The 22,457-nt window shown below is 34.7% G+C and overlaps 1 protein-coding gene across 1 annotated transcript in view; it reads right to left on the reverse strand.

The window, feature by feature from the left end:
- Positions 1 to 10,021: 10,021 nt before the first annotated feature.
- Positions 10,022 to 22,457, reverse strand: part of LOC104077913 (E3 ubiquitin-protein ligase MYCBP2-like) — a gene marked incomplete at both ends in the record, with an annotated part of 36,767 nt that continues 24,331 nt past the window's right edge. Inside the window, 9 exons of the mRNA XM_009579333.1 lie at positions 10,022 to 10,123; positions 12,214 to 12,359; positions 13,063 to 13,267; positions 14,021 to 14,179; positions 14,906 to 15,070; positions 17,721 to 17,919; positions 19,499 to 19,575; positions 20,366 to 20,504; positions 21,692 to 21,765. Of these exons, the coding sequence (XP_009577628.1) occupies positions 10,022 to 10,123; positions 12,214 to 12,359; positions 13,063 to 13,267; positions 14,021 to 14,179; positions 14,906 to 15,070; positions 17,721 to 17,919; positions 19,499 to 19,575; positions 20,366 to 20,504; positions 21,692 to 21,765 (1,266 nt within the window). The remainder of the gene's footprint in view (positions 10,124 to 12,213; positions 12,360 to 13,062; positions 13,268 to 14,020; positions 14,180 to 14,905; positions 15,071 to 17,720; positions 17,920 to 19,498; positions 19,576 to 20,365; positions 20,505 to 21,691; positions 21,766 to 22,457) is intronic.

Raw genomic sequence — 22,457 nt, forward strand, 5'->3', positions numbered from 1 at the left:
TTCTAATTTCCACTCTGCACGACCTAATGTTATACTTTATCCATCTATTCAATAGAGGGAATTTCTTTAGCATTTCTTCTTCCTCCATTAGCTACTGCTAATCCTGCTTTGTTTATGTTTTGCAATGGTTCACAGGCATAAGTCTCCATTTGCAGTATATGACATGAAGAGCTATTCCTAACATCTTCAAAATTCTGGGCAACTTCATCTAATTAAATTTAACCCTCCAAAAAGAATTACTGAATGATGGGGAAGAGAGGGGCTGGTATGAAAGACAATAAGGAAGTCTGAATAGAGAGACTATATAGAACTGAATAGAGAACTCATAACAGCAAAAAAGGTATGTTATAAAGTCAACTTTGTTATTAATAATTGTTATTAACAAATTAATATTTGTTGTCATGATAACACATGACAACAGCTGCTGATTACGTATGCTTGTGAGGTTTGACATACCCTCGCATTCTTCAAGCCTCAAATTCCAAGCAAGTCCCTGTCTAAAGTGTCTCCTTATTGATGACAGTGTGTAAAAAACTAGTAAAGAAAAAGTGGCTCTGGAACGGTTTTGGTGCAACTTTTATCTTCTTGAGCAAAGAGCTAAGTCTTAAGCAACACCTCTTCAGTTGTGTTTTGAGCTCCTTCAGGAACACTTAGCACATGAAAACAAGACTATCAGACTATGGAAATGTCAATATGAAACATATAAAGACTCCAGTATCATTCACTTCTATTAAGTCTTAGATGTAGGTTTTCATTGTCAGCTGCCTTTCTCCAATGAGTGCTTCAAACTACTTTACCCTTCAGATGGTATTTTACAGTTAAAAAGTAAATTACAAGTAAATTTTCTTGAACATCTGATAACTTTGTACTAGCATTTGCAAAATGGTTGATATATAGCTTGTTCCACCCATGCAGGTTCAGCTTCATCTAACCTTTGTCCTTTTGAGGGTGTTTGGTTTCATACTGTTTAAACATTTTTTTCATTGCCACTACTCCCAAATACAGAAAAAAGGTGGCATTTGCTTGCAGAACCTTAATTGACTTAAGGAGCTTACTTTGTTTTTAATTGCTACTCAGTTCATTTCTACAGTTGAGAAAATTCTACAGACTTTCATTAATCTTTTTTACTCAGATCCCCAGTGATGAAGTCCACAGGGATTGGAGATGCAGACTAGGAACTCACTACCTCATTAACGAATAATGAAGCACAAGCTCATTTTTCTTCTTAGTGTCAAAGCACTCCATGAATACTAAGAAGGTGGTACCTGCTCCTTTCTATCTACACTTGTGATGGAGACACAGACATAGATCAGAAAGATTATGATTATGCTTAATACACATTTTTTGTAATAACAAGGACCTTGATACGCAGACCCTATATATGTGAAATGAGTAGATGACAATGGCAAGCTTTCCAGAAAATGGGTATTTTGGTGAAGCTGAAGGAGTTTTCAACTGGGCAATTCAACAGAAGAATTCCACAAGTGAACAACATGTAGATTTGATAATATGTACAAGTACATATCAAATATATTTTTTTAATTAGGCCATAATCAACAGTCCTGAAGAAGCTGTTCACATTCAAGTTCAAATATCATTATCAAGATAAATTCTGCAGCTGCAAATAGAGAAGCAGGAACAGGTACCAGCAAGTTTAGTACTGGCCTCATGAGTACTACCAGTCAAAATAAATTTTCCTTGCCCAAAGATCTTGAAGGTCTGGTTGGTGTGAAGAGTTACAAGACTACTTTAGCAGAAGCCACTGAAGTAAAAATGCCAGTTTGGAAAGCATTACATTCAAAAGTAAAACAAAACAACATGATTTCAATGTTATAGTGTCCTTTTACTGAAGTCAACATCCCTGCCTCAAATTGCTTGATTATTGCTTTTACATTCTATGTATAGTAAAAGAGGCATGTCTTTTAAGATGAGGTAAACTTCTTATCTTTTTCATGATTCCCCCCTTCCCCATTACTTTGATAACAAGCCACTTCACCAGTTTTCCTTTTTCTCTTGGAAGCTTTTCCAGAAATTAAGGGGCATTTCTAGTTTCCAGTGGAATTTATGTTGTCTTTTGAGAAGCAATCTTCTGAGCCAGAGAAGGGTCTCAAAGTTTACTTACTCAAAGATGTTACAATCTTCCTTATCTGCTTAGCATGAGACACAAAGAACTGAAAGAAACGTAACGTTTCTTCGCATATAACCTTTCTCAAGGAAAAAAAAAAATGTTCAGTTCTACAGAGCACATCTGACAAAATCTTTCACCACAATACAGACCTTTGCATTGTTCTTACAACTCCAAGAAGCAATGCAAACCTCAGACTGACACTAATGAATATACCTCTTGTAAGGAGATACTTGAGCTAAAGTGAGCTCCAACTACTAACACATGCTGAAAAAGTACAGATATAGGCAGGATGAGTGTACTCCTCTATGCACTTGCCTATGAGGTCAAGGGCTTGCAAGCAGTACAACTAGCAGTAGTATCCTGCTCAAGAATACTGGTCATCAGCAAACTGTCACTCAAATGACAGCATTTAGGTTCTGTATGTTTTGTCTTTCAGCATCCAATCTCTCCCAGGGAGATTATGATAGGTTATTCTATTTAATCCATCAAGACTTAAAGCTCAGATGATATGTTTTCCAGATAGATTGAATATATATTATGCAAATACAAAGGATCAGATTCTGCTTTCATTTCCCTAAAATAAACTTAAGATGATTTCATGATCCAGTATGTTCATAACTAGGTAGGCCTATCACCCACACACACTGAGATCATATCCCAAAAAGCTTCAAACTGTCATACAATTTGTTTGCATACATGCCAAATACTATCACTAACTTCTGTTAATTCAACTGAAATGCCATTCTAACAATTCTTTTCATATTTAGCTATTCTTTAAAAAACAGTTGAAGTGTTCTGGGCCCTCACCATTTTAGGAGCTTTCTACTTACTTCCATCAGGTCTGTAATATACATTTTACATATTTATCCTTTATATATGCATACATATGTACACACACATCTATATACAGATATATACAAACTACGACCAGATTTGCTACAGCTCAAGCTTAATAAATTCAGTTGAAACTTTTAGTAATACACTACCTCTTCCTAAAAAAAAAAAAATAATCACTTATATCTGAACAAATTACACATTTAGAAATTAAGGTATAATGAATTGGCCTTCCAGACATACAAAAACGTCAGAAATATCAAAGACACCTCCTTACTTACATTATGCAAAAGAACGTTTAACTCAAGAATATTGCAGCATAAAACCTATACTTTGACTTGCATTCTCCCCATTCAAAGCTAGTAAAAAAAAGGTGTTGTTTACATTACTTTAAATACTTCATTTCTTAAAAAAGGCTTGTTAGAAGATAACATATCTATGAAAAATTTTATCCTAGAATTAACAAGTCTGCAATTGACGTGTTAAAGCAATCACCCCAAATATACAACACAAAGGTTCAAAAAACCAACACAAATGCAACCCAGCAGTCTGAATCACTGGAAGGTGCTCAAGTTTCCTACAGTAAAATTAAAGAACCTTAGGAATGAGACAGCATTAGAAATGAGAAGAGACACACAGAAAGACAACGCATATTTCATCAAAACAAAAAAAAAAAAAAGGAAAGAAAAACAAAGATGATGCAGATTACCAAACATTCACACTTTTAAAAAAAGGTCAACATTTAAATGTGTTTTCTTTCTCCTCAGGTAACAAGATACTAACAAGAAGAAAGGCAGAACCCTTTTTCAAAGGCAGTTCTTTGAAAAGACAGATTCAGTGCATGGAAGAAGTGACTGGGAGGATTGGCTTATTTCCACCCTAGCCAATAAGGAAGACCAAATACCTTTGTGCTTGTCCCGTTTATGCTTTAGCTGTGCTGGATGGGGTCTGATTCTGGCTAGAGCCTGTTCTCGATGGTTCATAAAAATAGGACCAGGAAATACAAGGGGGCCTGAGGAGAAACATTTTGCACATGCATAGGAAAGCTCACAAAATGGAAACAGCGTGTTAAACAAAATTCAAATTAAAAGCAATGAAAAAAATGAATAATAATTATATAATAATCTTGTTTTCCTAAATTCAAAAGGCCCTAAATAAAAGTTGTTATTCATTGATAATAAGACCAAAATATCATGCAAAGAAATAATAAATATCCCACAGTGACAGTTTTACCTGAACTTGTAACTATGCAACTGTACTCCAAGCAATGGAAATACAATAGACTCACACTGGAGTAAAATTTGATAGCAAATATCCATTACTGTCTTTAATAGTTAAAAACATTAATTATCATGCCTTACATCCTACAACATTACATTCAAAATACTAATTTAGAACAATACGATCATATCAATGCTAAATTTAAAAAACATAACCATACAACTGTTAATAATTACCATATTTAAAATACAGAGTTATCACTTATGAAGAAAATAGCTATCCAAAAACACGTGTTCCATAAAGAAAATTATTCAACTCATATGATTTTTTTCTTATCCACTTACTAATTTTGAAATCTATTTGTTATTTTTAAAATATTTCCCATCTATGATTTCAAGAGAAGATTTGTATTTGAAAAAAGCAATGATGTATGCATTTAAAATTTTCTCCAGACTACTTTTTCTTTTTAAAATCTAGACCCAAGCAGTGCTGTATTAAGTTTAATTGAGGCTGATTATATGTAGATCATGGACCAGCAATTTGTTGCTTAAAACTGTATTTTTCCTCTATTTTAAAGCTTAAGTATGCGACCAAGAACTTCTCTGGAGGCATCTCCTTCTTCCAGAAGTCTCACATTCAATGGAAGCCATGAATCAGGAGCAGCTAATTCTGCCAAGTGCCACTCTCGCCATTCCACAGGTTCCCAGACCCAGTCATCACATGGACTTACAAAAAAACCCAAAAATCAAAAACCAACAAAACACCCCAAATCAGGCTTTGCGTCATGTTAGAAACAATTTATGTGAAACTTTGAAAACAAGTATTCCTTATTCTTCCCCCAAATCACTGATACTCTATTTCCTTAGCTGAACTTTATTGACAAGTTAAAATGTAGGCTAACTTTTCATAAATGTCCATTGTCTCAGGTTTCCTGCTGTCAGCTTTAGGCTATCAGTTCCTTCACTAATAGTAAACAGTACGGAAAGAAATGTAAGTGGAAGTTAGGCCAAATCTATCTAGCTTTAGAACCTTCAGATGAAGAAACTTGTCTTCACACAAAGAAGTTCCCAAATTTTAGCATTAACTTAAAAAAAGAAAATTAAAAATGTTTTAAAAATCCACTACTGCCTTTCCCCCTACCTTTGAGATTCATACCTCTGTTAGCTAATATAATGGCCAAAACCCTCATTAATCATGTATGTTTCTATACACAGCATAGATTTTTTGTTTTGGTTCTAGTGTATTTATCTGGACTTTCTCTACCCCAGAAAAGGTCCCCTTGTTAATTAAGAACTCCTTCTAATGATCAAGGATTTTTATTTGCTTTTGCTTTAACTTCATCTTGCAGATTCTTCCTTTAGTTGTCTTGCTATTGCTCCCACTTTTCATAGTCTCCTCTCAATTGGAGCTTCCATTTAATAGATACATTTTTGGTAAAGACAACTTTCTGCCAGGCCACTTGCTGTGTTTAATATCCTGCTTCCCAGGGTTTAGACTTACACAAAAAATTATACCACGCTTCCCCTCTTTCCAAGTTGGAGGGGAGATACTGAGGAGTATACTGAGGCAGACCAGGAAAAGGCAAGAAAGGAGAGAGAGATGAATGACAAGCAGATTATGAAAGCTAAAAATGTTTGAAGGACAAAACATACAGGGAAAAGCTGGATGAAGAACAAGAGAAAACAAGAAAAAAAAAAAAAAGAAAAAAAAAAATGGGAATTGCTTACTGAGAAGTTCCTAATGAGATGAAGAGCCCAAGAAATAGAGAATGGACATGACAATATGACAAAAGTGAAACACAGATTAGAAAAGTTGCAAAAAGAGATGCAAGGACTGCAAAGAGTGCAGCTTGAAGTGTGTGGATCTAAGATGTTTGTGGGTGATCAAACAGAAGATGTGATCACTAGATAATTTAGGCAAAAAATTCTGAAGTTCCAGGAAATGCCTGCACAACAAATAGCCCAGGGGACGACACACAGCCCTGAAGGCAGCCTTTGGCATTTTAGTGCTAAGAGCAAAGATGGCAAAAAAAGAGAGAATTTCAGGAGGACAGAGGGAAGTGAGTACATTAGGGTGAGTAAAAGAACTACAGGAGATTTGGGAGATAGAGAATGTTTAGGAAGCACAAAAGGCTGTCAGCTCCAGCATGATGCTAGCACACGGCTGCCTTTAGTTGCTAAGACACTCATCTGAATTACACTTCCTTAGTCAAGATGACAACTCTGTAACGGTATCTAACCTTCTGACCAAAGCAGGATTTATCTTTGCTTCTGGATATTCCTATATACTCTACATTCCCACCCATTATGTATAGAACCTGAATCCAAAATAAAGTTAAATGCAATAGATCTCCATTTCATAATAATTTGTATCCAATCCATGCAACAGGATGTGCAAGTCTGTCATCTTCTTTGGCTTTTTATTCATGCTAAATCTGTAACATAATCATAGTATGATAGAAAATATCTACATTTTGATTACATTATGATGCCTGCATGTTCAGTCATGTGCTGGCACAATGTGAAGTACCTCCCTCTCCCTCCAAAATAACACCACAGGAAACAAAACACTAGAACAAATTCATACAGACCATATCTGGTAGCTGCTTACATCTGAGGTTGCCTGTACAAAGGGAGCAGAGTTTAGGCACTATGAATTATTCTGGTGGAATAATTCAGCCATGCATTAGACACTTCCTTTATTTTATTTAAAAATGCCTGCAGAGTATTATTTGAAAAACTCTTCTAGAAGCGTCTACCATAGATCTACATAGAAAATAACAACCTATTACTATTCTCAGTTATTTTAGTAGCTCAAGTTACAGAGATAAGCAAAGGAGAGTCACTGGTAGACTGTACTGCTGCTATTTTAAATCAGTTGCTATATGATGCAAAATGACATTCACACTCTCCTTTTATTTTTTATAGAATATTTTTTCATAGCTAAGCTGCGAGGTTAAATATCCCTAGCCGAGGAAACATCAAGATTAGCTTTTCTTTCTTGGTCCTGCAGGATCCAGACCTTTCAAGATGGACTTTGTCTGGAAATGAATTAGGAGCATAAAGGAAAAAAACATTTATCCACATTTTCTAGCAAAATAGAATGCATTTATTAAATAATGCAGTGGACTACAGGAAAACATACACAATTAATATCATGCTACATGCACTTATGTGCTTTTGCATTCTTGGCCATCTAAGCACTTAGGCAGAACTATCAAAGAGTTTACTATTTGATTTGAATTTATATTACACATATCTTGATTTCTTCTAGTACCTTTCCCTAAACAAATGCTATTTGGCAAGCTGTGTTTACAGAAGACTGAAATCAATTATCTCAAATGGTGACTTCTACACCAGTGCACTGAATGTAGCAGGCTACCTTAAAAAATAGTACACGACCACACAATTGAAGATTGTATCATGAGGAACACACAGAAGTAGTATAAATTAAGGTTGCACAGGAAGTCCTAGGCTGGATGGAACTTTATCTTGTAAAACCCTATTTTTGGCTTCTGGAATACTTGTAAGAGAAAAAACAGAGAGGTGATGTTTGGTTGGTTTTTTTTTTTTTTAAATAATAAAATAGGGAGGCAAACCCCTAATATAGAAAAACAGTTATCTAATAACACATTGCAACCCAGAAATCATAATCCTGACAAACAAAACACTGTGTACCTGAAACAAAGACCCTAACAGAGCTAATCTGGCCTTTAACTGACTAAGCAATGTTTTCAGAGAAGTGAAAGGTTGAAACCTTTCTTTGGATCTTTAAATATCTATTTCATGAGGAAAGATGTGTTCACTTACATGTGCACAGATACTAGAACTTTTTGGGAAAACTAAGCAGTCTGCCTATTCTTTTTAACATCCGTATAACTAATTTTTTTCTAGTTGCAAAACCTTTTTCACAGCAAAATTAAAATCTAGTAGATTATTTAAATGTTCTTGGTCTCTCTCACGAAAAGAAGAGCACCATAAGAGTTCTCAAGAATGGTGCTACTCTTTCCACCAACTCATGGAAAACTGCGACATCTGGATGCAGAGGCAACAAACTTCCAATTTTTTCATCTGATTATGTAAATCAAGACTGATTATCAAATCAAATTTTCATACCTGATTATGTAAATCAAGATCTCTAAGTATTCGCGAAACATTATTCCCAGCTTTACCACATAAGTCATTCTGAACTGAAACAGGAGACTAATCTCCAACCCTTCCAGCTAGACATACCCACTACCTCCAGTAGCCACATAGGTATAGAATTTCAATGTTCTTCTTATACAGAATATGATACGGATGTGTGCAACAAACCGGTCAGCAATATCATTTTAGCTACAGACCCTATACACCTATCAAACCAACAACAACACCACATTCCTGATATTGATCACCTGAGACTCTGTTAGATCCAAAACAGTTTGGGTTGGTGTTTTTTTGTTTTTTTAAGAGACAGATGGCATACAAAAGGGATAAGCTGCTCTGGTTCTCCTTCTAAGCACAGAAATGGAAGCAAACTGAAATGTTTCTCTGCTGCTCTTTTTTTTTTTTTTCCCCTCCAACCAAAATTTACCTCCCAGCTGTGTCATCATTACCTTTCTGGGCTGAACAGCAGCAGCTTTCAATAATATCCGGGCATTCAATGAGGATTTAAGAAAAAACGATTGTTAGCTGTACCTAATATTTCCCAGCAGTATGCAATGCAGCTCCAACATGACCTAGACAAAGGAAGAAAAAAAGGCTTCCCTTCTCCACCTCACAGCTAAAATTAACCACGAAGATTCAAAGAAAAACAAATATTCCATCCTCTTCTACATGCATAGGAAACTATAAGCTTTCTCTTCCTTGTTGCTCCTTATTTGTGGTAAGACCAGTAATTTCTCACATGCAAGTGAAATAAAACCACAATTTGCCCTACAAGGTTCACTGGCATGGAGTCTAGGAACTAAGTTTGATCAGAATGTGCCTTCTGTATCTGGGTAAAAACAGTATCTAATGCCTAAAAGGAGAATCAAAACGGTATTTACTAACACAACTGGAACTTGAAGAGCATAAAATTCCAATAAAGTTGTTCCTCTTCTCAACACACAATAATCTTACCAACCACATCATCATGCTTCACTAAAATATTACGATTTATATCCGTCTAAATCTCTCAACTTTATTTAGCACATTAAGACACCGAGGTATTTTAAAACAAGAGGAGTACTGAAAAGCTGTTAAAGTGCATATTGTTTGTTTGGAAAATCAACAATAATTCCTGAGGTAGATAATACACAAGGCAAGAAAATTTTGAAATGCAGTGTTTTGTTTTGTTTTTTAATTCAGGCAGCGTATCAATTTTTTCATGCTATTCAAATATAGAAAAGTTCAATTTATAAAACAAGAAATTCTGCTTACTATTATACAACAGAAATTCAATAATTTATAATAATAATAATTAAATAATTGGTAACTAGCACTAAACAGGCTTGCAGTCATTTCAACTCTTCATATAAAAAAGCATATAAACTTCATATAAAAAATGTTTTAGCATCTACATTTTAAAAAACTATTATTCAACTAGGAAACAGCAAAAAATTAAAATTAACTATATGAAAGTGATGTAAAATGCTACTCTTCACCATTAAAATTCTGAGCAGACTTTGTTAAACATACAGATCTTTCACAATTTTCCAAAAGCATGTTAAATAACATAAGCTAGTTATTTATGTTTTGATTTTTGTTTGGTTACTGTATCGGCTCACTGGAGCAAAACTAATTAATTTCCATTCTTAGAAAAGAGACTAAAAGTTTGCTTAAACTATTTAAGCCTCTCATCAACAAGAAAGTCACTTACCTCTTCCTTCTTCCAATCTATGTCTCCTATTTACACGCTGCCGCTTTTCTTCTTGCCGTAACTGAAGGTGTTCTTCAATATTAACTCCAGGAACAGGGACAGCTACACAGATTAAGAAAATAAAATATGTAAAACTATCTTTAAAAATTGTTATGATGGTAATAAACCCTAGAAGTTAAGTAAATGAAAACTGAAGCCTACTTACTACCTACTCTTTACATGGCTCTGACACCATATTTAGAAATAAAGAAAGGAGATGAGTAACTTTGCAGAAGAGTTTTAGGCCTTATCTCTGAATTTCCTGGTTTTCATGAATCTGCTACAACTCCAACATCACTGAATAGTATTTAGTACTTTCTTTCTATTAGGTATATACATATTTATATTTAATTATGTGTTGTCATGGTTATCTCAGTTTTTCCCCAGAAAGTTTCAGAAAGGATTATTATTAAAATAAGAATAAAATTGCTTATATTTTAAAAACGTTTTAAATAGATTAGATTTTTTTTAGTTTAAGAATGCTTTACCCACTGTATGTTCTGTGCTTACTAAGAAGCATGCAATTACTTTAATGCACGTACACATCTGTATGTAAATCTGACTTATTTACCAAGCTAGCTAATTTAACAGGAATTTGAAGCAAACTGATAAGCACTTTTTTAAACAGAAAACATGACTGGAATGAACGCAACAATAAAACTACTATAAGCACTACCTTTTTCCAGTGTTTTTTCAGCAAATTGCAACATAAAAATATATACCTTGTCCCCAATATCAAACAGAAACTCCACCTGGAAGCACTGTCACTTTTCTCCAGACAAATGTGGTCAACCAGTTCAATGCCCTCATCTCAAACTATGCCAAGCCCAACACAGGACCAAGAGCTGTTGTCTATGCTGCTAGGAGAGGAGTTACCAAAGCTGAGGTTAGCACAAAACCCATAACTCCTCCCTGGTCATGCATGAGAATAGAGCTGTGAAGCAGAGCTGCTATTGCCACATTCACCATCAGTATAAACCTACTTCTGTGATAGCCATATACAAGCAAATTACATTTAGAAATATCTGTATGGAAGTATCAGGACTGCACAGTGAGGTTATTTGGGGTCCTTAGTGTTAACTTATCAAGAGAACCATTTCTAGTTTCTATTTAACTTTTGCTTGGGGAAAAAAAAATCCCACATGCAAAGTATAGCATATAATTTTCTATTATTACTATTCCCTCCCCCCTCCCAGATAAATTGGTGAGATATATAAATATTTTAAGTCACGCATCTCATTATTTTATGGTCCTTTTCTATACCAGATACTATATCCATACATCCATGCAGGATTAAGGGCTCTATGTACATCTAAATATTAAAAAAAAAAGTAAGGAAGGAAAGTCTGATCTCCAAAAACCTGTAACTGCCCAGTTGTAAGTAGAGAAAACAATATTAAAAATGCTGTGATAACAGATCTTACAAGGCAAGATCCCAAACTGTATTTCCAATAATCATGCCAGTTGGTATTTTTTCCCCTAAGGTGAGTTTTTTGGGGGATGTGGGTGGGGAATGGGAGGTGTTTTGGTTTTTTTTAAAAGTAATTTCTACATTCCTGGAATTTCTTTCTCTCTGAAAGTTTCTAAGAGAAAAAAGAAAAAAGTTTTCAAGAAACAATATTCCTCGTCTTTTATGTGACTGCAAAAAACCCTGATAAAAACATTATAGAAAAATTTTCAGGCTACCAAAAAAGGCCAAGAACAACTTTGTAGTATCAGCATTAGTATCATAACCACACAGGTCAAAATGGCACACATGTCTATAGTAAGGGCAAGTTTAAAATATTTCACTTACCAGAATGATCCTACTTTGCTATATCACCAATAAATAAATCTGCCTGATAAGCAACATTTTATCCATTTTAACACTAAAACTGCCCTGTAAATCTAAAAGTTCAGTACTTTGATTGGAAAGAAAGAACTGCATTAGATACAAAGTTTTATCATACAGAAGAATCAAAATACTAACTGAAATATTAACTGAAAAGAACAAACCTATTTCTAAAGTAACCTGTTATTCCAATTCAAGTTTCAAAAGTCAGCAGTGGGATTGAGTTTATTAAAGAGTGTAAACAGGTGTACTGAGGAAAAAACCAAAAAGTTGCAGCAAGAAAGAAAACTAAAAGCCATCTTGCTAATTTCACATCACTTACCCAGCAAAAGATCTAATGGTATCATCTCTTTTACAGCATCAAGGATTCCTCTTTGCCTTGCTTCCTGGCCATCCAGTTCTCTAGCACACGCCTTGCAGCAGCCACATACAGCGCAGCCTGACTCACCTGAGCCACAGCCACAGATTCTGCAGCAAACAGAGTTGCTTTATCACTATTTTTTATTCTCATGCATTACTGATGCCTTGGTAATTAAAACATAGGTTATTAGTTTGTTCCATCTGTGGACACGTAACTTTTCCTGAGATAAACAGAAAGTATAGCTAGTTTAAATCCTAGCTGCTGTTGCATGGTGCCAGGGAGCATACACTGACCATACATATCTGAACTGACTTCTCAGCATTAACTTTTCTTCATTTAATTAAACATACACCTCATGAAAACATGAACAAGGAAACACTGAGCACATGCAATGCTGGAGAAATAGTAATGGCAATATGTAAAGCAGCGGCCCTTTACGCAGCTCAAGCCTGAAGTAACAGATAAAAGCAACTGGAACAGCAAGATAAAAAACTTCCATCATAGGATGAAGAAAGGTTATCCCAAAGCCAGCAGCTGTGACAAGAGACAGATTATATTAGTGTTCATATTCAACAGCTTCTAGTAAAGAACTATATGCTAAAGAAATGTAAAAAAATGCATTTAAAACTGTCACCTGCAACCACCATTTTATTTACAAAAATTTTAACCCACTTCTGATTTTAAAAGCACAGACTCTTTTTAGATATAATGTTATCTTAGATTGAAGTTTAAGAACACATCAACTCAGTTTACATTCAACACATGCTGTAGCCATTCAACACACAAGTATATTTCCATATGTTTGCTTACCCTCCAGGTACTCTGTCAGGACGCCCACTACTAACACAGCTAGCTCCATAGCCTGTGCAATCTCCACATACGGTGCACACCATACACTGCTCCAGCTTCCATTTATGCATGCCTGGAGGACACATCATGGACTTCTCATCTTTTTCATCCAGTTCCTCTTCTAGGTCTTCATCCATTGCTGTTGCCATGTTCTCAACTCCAAAACCTAATTAAGATATTGAAACAAAAAATAGCTGTTTTCTGAGGCCAACAGCGGCTACTGAGGAAGCTCTGAAGAACACTCGCAGAACAGATTTTAAAAGGAATGACTAGGCATGCCTGATTTGCATGCTTAGCCAGCACAATGACACTTTTGAAACCCCTCTGAGCATGGGCTGGGGTATATATCTAGGTTTCACAACTAAAAGGGAAATGAAACATTTATATTCAGTATACAAGTAACAGGTCATTTACTTGTCACGTATAAAATATTCCAATCCGGCAAAGGTGAATAGGTATGGTTTTTCATACCTATATTTAGGAGTAATGGAAACGTTCGGTTGTGTGGAGAAAGACACAGACTTGCATTCATGCCCTGTTTAGGCAAACAACAGCCTCAAGACTGAAGGCAAACAAGGAAGGGTAGAAAATTTTTTCTTACTAGGACAATGGCACATAGTAAGACAAGGAGTGATGAAGTTTGGTTTTATTCATTTGTTTTAAAGAAAAGCTTTTTCACCAACAAAAGAAAAGTAATCGAGGTTTTTTTTTTAACATAACTAAGTTTATTAGTATGTGCAGAACACCAAATACCTGACAGTTGAAGTGAAAGCATCCATACCTGTTTTTTTTTGTAAGCACGTTGCATGTACTTAAGCTTTAGTATTGGAATTATATTTTATAATAAAATGCTTAACTATGTTTTCACTTGTGATATTTTCCAGCACACAAAACAGAAGGAAAAACCTAGGTGCCTCACCTTTTCCCCCCTGGCTCATGGAGCCTGTGTCTCGTCCACACTGTCCTTTATTATTTACGCCAAATGTCCAAACTTCTCCGTTCTTCATTAATACACAGGTGTGAGCTTTGCCCATGGCTACTTGAGTCACAAAATGGCCTTTCAAATCTGTTACTAAACCTGTAAGACATAAAACAGTTGAGTGGTAAATTGCACTTTCTACTTGGGAAGGAAACTTCAGTGATATAAAAAAAAATTGCTAGTGGATACTGACAATTTTTAAATTAACGGCAAGGGAGAAAAACAGCAGATATAAAAAACAAGTGCTAGAACAAGAAGTGAAATGAGTATTAGGCCTAGGCCATTTGTCCTGCAAAGAAAGGAAAGCCAAAACCAAACCAAACTCTGCTGCAAATCACTTGTTCTGAAAAACAATTCTGAAGAAGTCATAACACCATTGGAGCTTATTTCTTTAATATTTTATTTAAATTGAGATGTACTGGATCACCAGCAAATTCAAAACAGGCTGTCTTGTGAGCAGAGAAATGTATAAGGCCTGGTTTCCTGCAGCCTTTGTTCATAACAAAACATGTCCCATTTCTGTGACTTTTCCCTGTGTGGCCTTCTAGTGTAAGATTAATACAAAAAATGATTTTTTTTTTTTCCTCCTTAGTGGAAGAATTCATTCAGGTATTTGTCACCAGTGCTGCTATATATTTTTACGGAACTTAAGGAAACTGTCTTCTCTTTCTATCCTTCTGTCATATTTGGCTGAATCAGCAGAAATTCAGAAATCTATTAGGAGAGTAAGAAACACACAAACATCATTTCCACAGGCTAAAAACTTCCAGACTAATTTCAATTACTCTAGTTGAGAAATCACTTAAAAGACAAATATTAACTTACTTGTACTATCAGAGTAAATGGCATCTTTTCCAAACATGTAGAGTTCTCCATCTTTTGAAATTACAGAACTGCTTCCATTATTGCACGCTGTAGATATGACAATCTTTCCTTCCATTTTAATAATTTTTTTAGGCTTATATGGTTTTGATTGCCGTCTGCTTTTAGCTTTAAATAAATAAATAAATTGCAAGTCATTCTACCAAAAAACCTTCAAAGGCACAATAACATTTGTTTTATAATTAAGGGTGAGTTTTCAGACTGCTACTGAAAAAAAAAATCCATCTGTATGATCTCCTGGTCTAATTTTTATTGGATTACACTGGTTTCTCTCAAAAAATTCTGTGGCAAGCAACGTCATGATTAGATAGGTATCTTTCAGGAATAATTCTTTAAGTTTTTCTTTTATATATATACTGAACTAACTTTATGAACTTTACAAAGCAGCGCATAGTAAAAAAAGTCTTCATGGCCACCTGAGAAGAATATATGTGACAATATATGCACAATAAGTTCACAGAGAAATGTTACACAAGTTCATTTTTTTAAAACAAAAATATTAAATTCTTTATTTATTAAAACCATGTTTAGAAAGCCTTTGAGTCACAACAGATTCCCACAAAAGGAAAAAGGGAAGAAAAAGTACTAAAAAAAAACCCCACCCCAAAATCATTGTTTGCAATCTGGCCTTAAACGAAAGAGTTACAACATAGGTAAAGACTGGAATAAAACAACTAACAGCTACCACTACTGCCTGTGAATTTTCACCCAAGTCAGAGAACTGCCATCTACTTTCACTTGCTGACAACTACCAACTTTCTACAAAGAACACACACACCCCCTGCTGACAGAAACCCAGTCTCCCTGCCCTGGTTTAAAAGAAATCAGGGAAAAAAAATTAAAGCATACCCACTCTGAGCCAAATTACAGAGTGACAAAGAGAACCAGATGAATCAGAAGAGAGTTGAATTTTTAAAAGAACTCAGAAAGACCTTGATCAGGTCCTTGAGCAGATTCTTCAGTAAGAAGATCTAGTAAGCACTAAATCTTCTCACATAAATTTTGCTAGTTTAAACAAAAGCAGTGACAGCAATTTACTTCAAAGTGCTAAACTTGTTTCATCTGAAATTGTAGATTAATTATATATACAACAAAAAGAATCAGTTTAATTGTATTTTGGATAACTTCCCAATAACTGCGCACAGAAATCTTGAAATTTGTGCTTTTAAATGTATTTCCTGAAATCTTTTTGTTTGAATCTCTTAAATTTACTCTACATTTACTGGAGAAAGTAGTATGATTTTGTCCCACACAGTTTTCAGTAGATTTGCATTTCAGACTCTAAAAAGTTACTATAGCACATACCAAGTTTGTTATCCAAAGACTTTTACACAGGAGTACTACTATTAACTTTCTGTCCCCTGAACACTTTCAAGAATCCACTCCATATGCATTATCAAACCTTAAAATATGTTCTTGCCTGTATTTTAGTTTTATTACATGGGAAAACCCACACATTCTTGGGGAATACTGTCACTGTAGTTAATCTTTCACAGGAACAATAAGTTAAATATGCTTTATTTCTGCATGAGCTATGCCATACCTCACGTATGCAGCCCACTGAGTTTTTGTTGACAACTTTCTTGAAAGGTAAAACTCCTACACAGTTGATTGAGACAAAGCTGAACTCTACCACTGCTGTTTATCAAGATTTTAAATCAATTTTTAAATTCTAACCATCTACTACTACCTAAAGACTTGAATTTTATACCAACATTTGAGTGTTATCTATCATATTTCTAACTGACTGCACTGAGGCACAAAAACTTCAGTCTTATTAAATCTGTGTTTAAATTCTATGGCTAGTAGACCGAACTTTTCCACAAACCTGCTTTGTGAAAAGTATATAATTTTAATGGTAACATCAAACTACACTATTAGAACATTATTGAGAGATTAATTTGAATTTGAGTTAGGCTTCAATACTATATGAAAATGCTATCTATGAAATATACATTACGTTATCCTATCAATATGTACACATCATGAGGCTGACAACTCAAAAATATCAGCTTTGTTTTAAGATCCTCAGGAGCTAGGTATTTTTCAAAACACGTTCTTTACTTTTTTTTTTTTTAAATTTAATTTTTATTAATCTAACACAACATAACAGAACAGTCTGTTTTCTAAAGAGAAGTATTTAATTTAATATCATAGCAGATCACAGCTTTAGGACACGTAAAGCCATCTTTCACTGTCTTATAAAGTGTATTTCAACATAAACACACAACTTCAGAGATCAAAACTAAGAAATTTCTTAACTTTATATTGAAGAGGCATTTATTAGTCTGAAGATAGATTAATCTGTCTTCTCTAATGTCTGAAGAGTTCTGCTTGATCAAGCACAGAAGTCTGTGCTTCTGTAATTTCTAATCAATGTAACTCTCCATTGTGGAGAGGCATAAGCCAGCAAAACACCTGTTTCCAAAGTTCTCTAAAACAACAGTGAAGAGGCAAAAGTTTGGCTCTTCAGTTTTTCAGATAAAGTCCCAGACCTATTGATCAAACTTATGACTGCCTTTTCTCAGGACGACTCTAAAATAGCACTCCCACCACACAATCCAAACTGTGGTAAAACTGAGATCAACATCTCTAGCTGGGAGACGCGGTGGCACAGGTTGTCAGGACTTGTGGCTGGCGTAAAATTCAAACCAATGGCATGCTTACATGTTCTTGGAAAATGTTAAAACTCTTCTTTAAATTAAAAGGTGGTTAATAGGCTTTTATCAAACATTGGTCAAGCAAGCATAATACGTACTTGATTCACCATCCTCTCCTTTACTAGCAGAACCTGTGAAGAATATGCTTCCATCCTCAGCAACAAGTAAGGCATGTGAGCCATCATGTCCAACAGAGAACTGAATAATCTTTGGAGATTTTGTGATTGGGAGTTCAACCCACTTTCCTGCGGCGCCTTGTTTGATTCCAAGGCTCTGATATTTGCCAGTATAATAAATCTAGGAGAAAACAGTTTATCATTTTCAGTTATGCCACAGCACTTTAAACTTGCATCATTTTTAAAGTTGCATTGTTTTTAAATCTTGTCATTTCAAACCATACAGAACTTTTCGTGATATTTTTTACACCATTTCAATATCTCTATCCTAAACCCATGAATTTTTACTTAATGGGGGAAACATTCTGATTAGATTCTGCTTGTTTTGAAATGTGCTTTCTACTGTGCCACAGAGTTAGTTTTCATATATAATTGTTTGGCTAGATGAGTTGAACACACAAGAAAGAACTGTTCAGAAGAAAGTACTCAGAGGAAACTAAGCATTTAAAACACTTGAGAGAAATGTCTGGTCTGTGTAAAAACAAGATGGAATTATAACAATAAAAATAATTAAAATACCAAATTACTACAAATTTAAATATGCTTCAATACGTCTTTAAAACTTATTTTCAGTAAATGCACAGTGGCCACTGAGTACATAAATAGGAACATAGAATAAAATACTTCACATGAACAAACACAAAGCTACTGATATGGACTAAAAAGTTTGCTCTAGAACCATGCTACTCAACAGTACTATAAAATGGGTGTGTTAACCTATGTGGACACCTAACGCCATCTTTCATTGTCTTACAAAGTGTATTTCATACCTAAACACACAACTTTAGAGATCAAAACTAGGAAATTTGTTAATTTTATATTGAAGAGGCATTTGTTAGTCTGAAGATCAAATCAATCTGTCTCCTCTAATGTCTGAAGAGTTCTGCTTGATCAAATTCTGTTTCATACTATTAAATTTTACTAGGAAAAAATAGTTACGTTTGATTATGAACATTTTCAACAATCTAACTGTTTTGATAACAGCAGAGCAAGGCCTTCATTCCACTAAAGCAACACAATTCTGAACACAGGAAAACAACGAACTATGCTTATACAAGTAAAGTAACATTAGTTTCCCAAACCAAAATAGAAACACAGTAAATAATGTAAAAAGTCATAGTGACAGTAAGCAAAACTATGTCTAAATTTCAATTAATATGCAAATGCCTCTGAAAAACAGTCTCCATTGAGAAGAACCAACTTATCAAATCATTAAGAATAGATTTAAAGAAATCAATTTAAAACTTTGCATAGGGGAAGTCAATGATTTTCTGAAGGATCGGAAAAAATCAGGCTGGGATTTAAATAAATTACTATGGTCAGACTGTTTATGGAAAGTTATGAGGTAAAAAATTTTGCAAATGTGCTAATACATCATTTGTAGACAAAAGGTAATTTTGTCCCCCAAATCTAAAACAAAGCCCCACACTGTCCCTAAGTAAGATTGACTGTAGAAATTCCTATAAATTCAAGCCACAGATTTCTCAATGGTTCCAACACCATCTGTTTATGTTCTCAAATAACCATTTGCCTTTTTCCCTCTAAAGTGGGCTCTGAAAATGTATTTAAATACAGTCATATAAATTCATTCTAACATACTAAAAAGGCAAAAAGGAATTGTGGAAAACAATAATTAAATTAAAAAACATTTAGAAATACATTGATACAATTTGCTATTTACTACAGAACATTTTCAGTACCTTTCCACTAGAAGTTTTCATTAGTGCAAACTCTCTTCCAGCACCAAGGACAGCTGATTCCTCATCAAACCCTGTACCTGTGTGAGTAAGATTGGGTTAACCGGACAGTTTAACCAGGCAGTTTCACAGACAAGTTTACAGACCTAATTCTGCTAGGGAGAGTTTGTCATAACAAAGGTTCTAAGAAAGTTACAAGTGAAACAAAATTTTGCTGCCACAAGAAGGCTTACTGGGCTAGATCTGGCAGAGTTGTTCAAAGAGGAAAAAAGCACTAGCCTAAGAGCAACTGCACTTGGTCAGACAAAAAGTCCATGTAGCCAAATATGTTTTTTTTCTGATAGTGCCAAAAGCAGACACCTAACAGAGCAAAAAAACCCAAAGCAAAGGCCAAGTGATATTTCTCCAAAACACCTTCGTAGACAGCAGCAATTTTGCATCTCAAACTCTGATGCAAAGGTGGTTTCCACGTATTTAGTATCTTTCAATGCATTTCTTTTCCATTAATCCAGCCAGCAGTCATTTTAACTTTTGTTAATTTTGACCCACAGCAAGGAGTTCTATAGCTTAACTATGAGTTATACGAGCACTATTATGAAGCCCAAGCTTCAAACAATTTATAATACAACTAGAGGAAAATACTGGAAAACCATGGATAGTGCTATAGACAGAAAGGTGGTTCAAAATGAGTGTATGGATTACTATGAGTCAACGCTTAAGCAGTTTCAAAAGCCTTGTACTTCTCTGCGTGTTTATAATGGAGCTATACCTTCCTGCACGTAATAAAGGCAAACAAAGGGAAGGGCAGCGTTTCAGTTTTATTATTTGAATTACTAGGCTTGTTATTAACCTTCAAAGAAGAGGACTTACTGATAATGTGCAAATCTTTCTCCAGATCAAACAATGAGATGCCACAGGCATGTAAGCATTTTCTTGCAAGCTTAAGCTGCAGTTCTTGTTGCAGTACTGGCTCAGTACTTGTTGCAAATATTCGCACTACAAAGCCATCCTGCAATAAATAAATAAATCTACTTTATACTGTATAACAAATGCATTAATTTACTTTTCATGGCCTAAGTGCATCAGTATAATCCTATTTCAGGGTAAATTATCAGAGGACATATTGATAAAGTGACATTTATTATAAAGGAGGAAAGAAGAAAGTGCCAAACAGGATGAGCTGAAGATAAGCATCTGACAGACCTTAAACATATACTGAATTCTATGAAAACACTATGAAAATAGTGAATTGCTATAGAAATAATTAACTCTGAATCTCACTATAGAAATCTTGCTTTTATAACTATTTACATCTATCTTTTCAGCCCTCAACTTCTCCTGATTCAGAACACAAAATTCTGCATGCAGTTTAAGAGTGACTGCTTTAAAGAGCAGCTAGAACAAATTTCTGTTTACAAGTGCACATGAAGTCTCTTCATCCAGCCATGTTAAAAAAAAAGTTGTTCCATTAGCAGGGAAATGGATTAATCCTGGTTTTCTTATAGTTGCGTGTCTGGCATCTCTTGCCAACCCTGTCTCACGCCACCCCTGCCCCATCCCTATTTTACAGCTTTCTCACTGTCAAAAAACAGTGACTAGTCCAGACCTAGGAATGTAGTAACTATCTGTCGAACAAAACACAGAACAGCTAGAACTGTTTTGTCCTAAGTAGAAGCACTTATCTGGATTTCCACAGCTTTGGCCAATAGGCAATTTTCATATAAAAATCTATTGGAATGCAGTATCTTTCATAATTTTTCTATTAAATCTGGCTGAAATTCCCCAACAAGTACCAAAGCAATTACAGGAAATTATATTAGAAAAAAACCTGTAATTAAGCTCTAAGAAGCTTATCCCACAGAGACCCTGTAGAATAATATTAAAAAGCCATTATTCCATGTATAACATTTTTTTCCCTCAGAAAGAGCAACAAATTTTTCCTTGAACTGAAACTGAAAAATCAAAAAAATCTGAAAAATCCACCACACATCAAAATTGTGTGGATAAATACCAAAATACTGCTCCTTTATGCACAAATATGGCAGCTTCTCATTATCTCTAGTTATGTGAATTTCTTCCTTAGTTGTGTAAGCGAAGAAAAAGCCAAACATTAAGCAAAAAGGAAGCTATAAGTATTGTAAAATAAAACAATTCAGTTGAGAGAAAAATAGTTTACCCATCATATGTAACACTTACATCTCTAGATGCTGCTATTTGATTAATATATTCCCCATCAGTGAAAAGGATATTCTGCCCTTCAGTATGACAATCTGTGAGAGAAAGGTGAAGTGCACTGCATCAGTTTATATCAACATACATACACACACTGTTCTCTGCTTCCGTCTAATACATTCTCACTACAATCAGACTACGAGAGTTCTAGTTTAGCTGAAGAGAGATCATACTGTTCTGATAACATGTTATTTTACGCTAGGATCTCCTCTCTCACCAAAAGCATGTAATACTCCTTTGTCCCTTTAAGAGTTCCATTGTATGAAATGTAAGGGGTTACCCCAATATTTAACTGCAAAAGCATTTAGTATTCACCTGTGAGGGGTATTCTAAACTATTACAACACAACTAAATTCTAATTTTCTGGGAGTGTTAGTCTTTCTCCTTCCCCAAAGACTTTTTTTTGTTTGGTTTGGGTTTTTGGGGGGTTTTGGTTTTTTTGGTTTTTTTGTAGGTTTTTTTTCCCCTGTGGTGTTCTTTTTTTTATTTTCTTTTTTATAAGGGCCATTATCTTTAACGAAGTTTCCTCAGTCCAGCATATAAAACCTACAAAAATAAATGAAACAGAATCAAACTTTTCATTATTCACTTCATTTTTCCATTGTTTATAAATTTTACCAAACTATTAACTGAAAATCTAGGTTTTTTGAAAACTATAAAGCATATACTTGAATGCATCACAGATTTATTGAAAACAGGTCAGCTATTTCCCAGAAAAAAAACGTAGGGA

The sequence above is a fragment of the Fulmarus glacialis genome, unplaced genomic scaffold, assembly GCF_000690835.1.
Source record: "Fulmarus glacialis isolate BGI_N327 unplaced genomic scaffold, ASM69083v1 scaffold17236, whole genome shotgun sequence".
NCBI lineage: Eukaryota > Metazoa > Chordata > Aves > Procellariiformes > Procellariidae > Fulmarus > Fulmarus glacialis.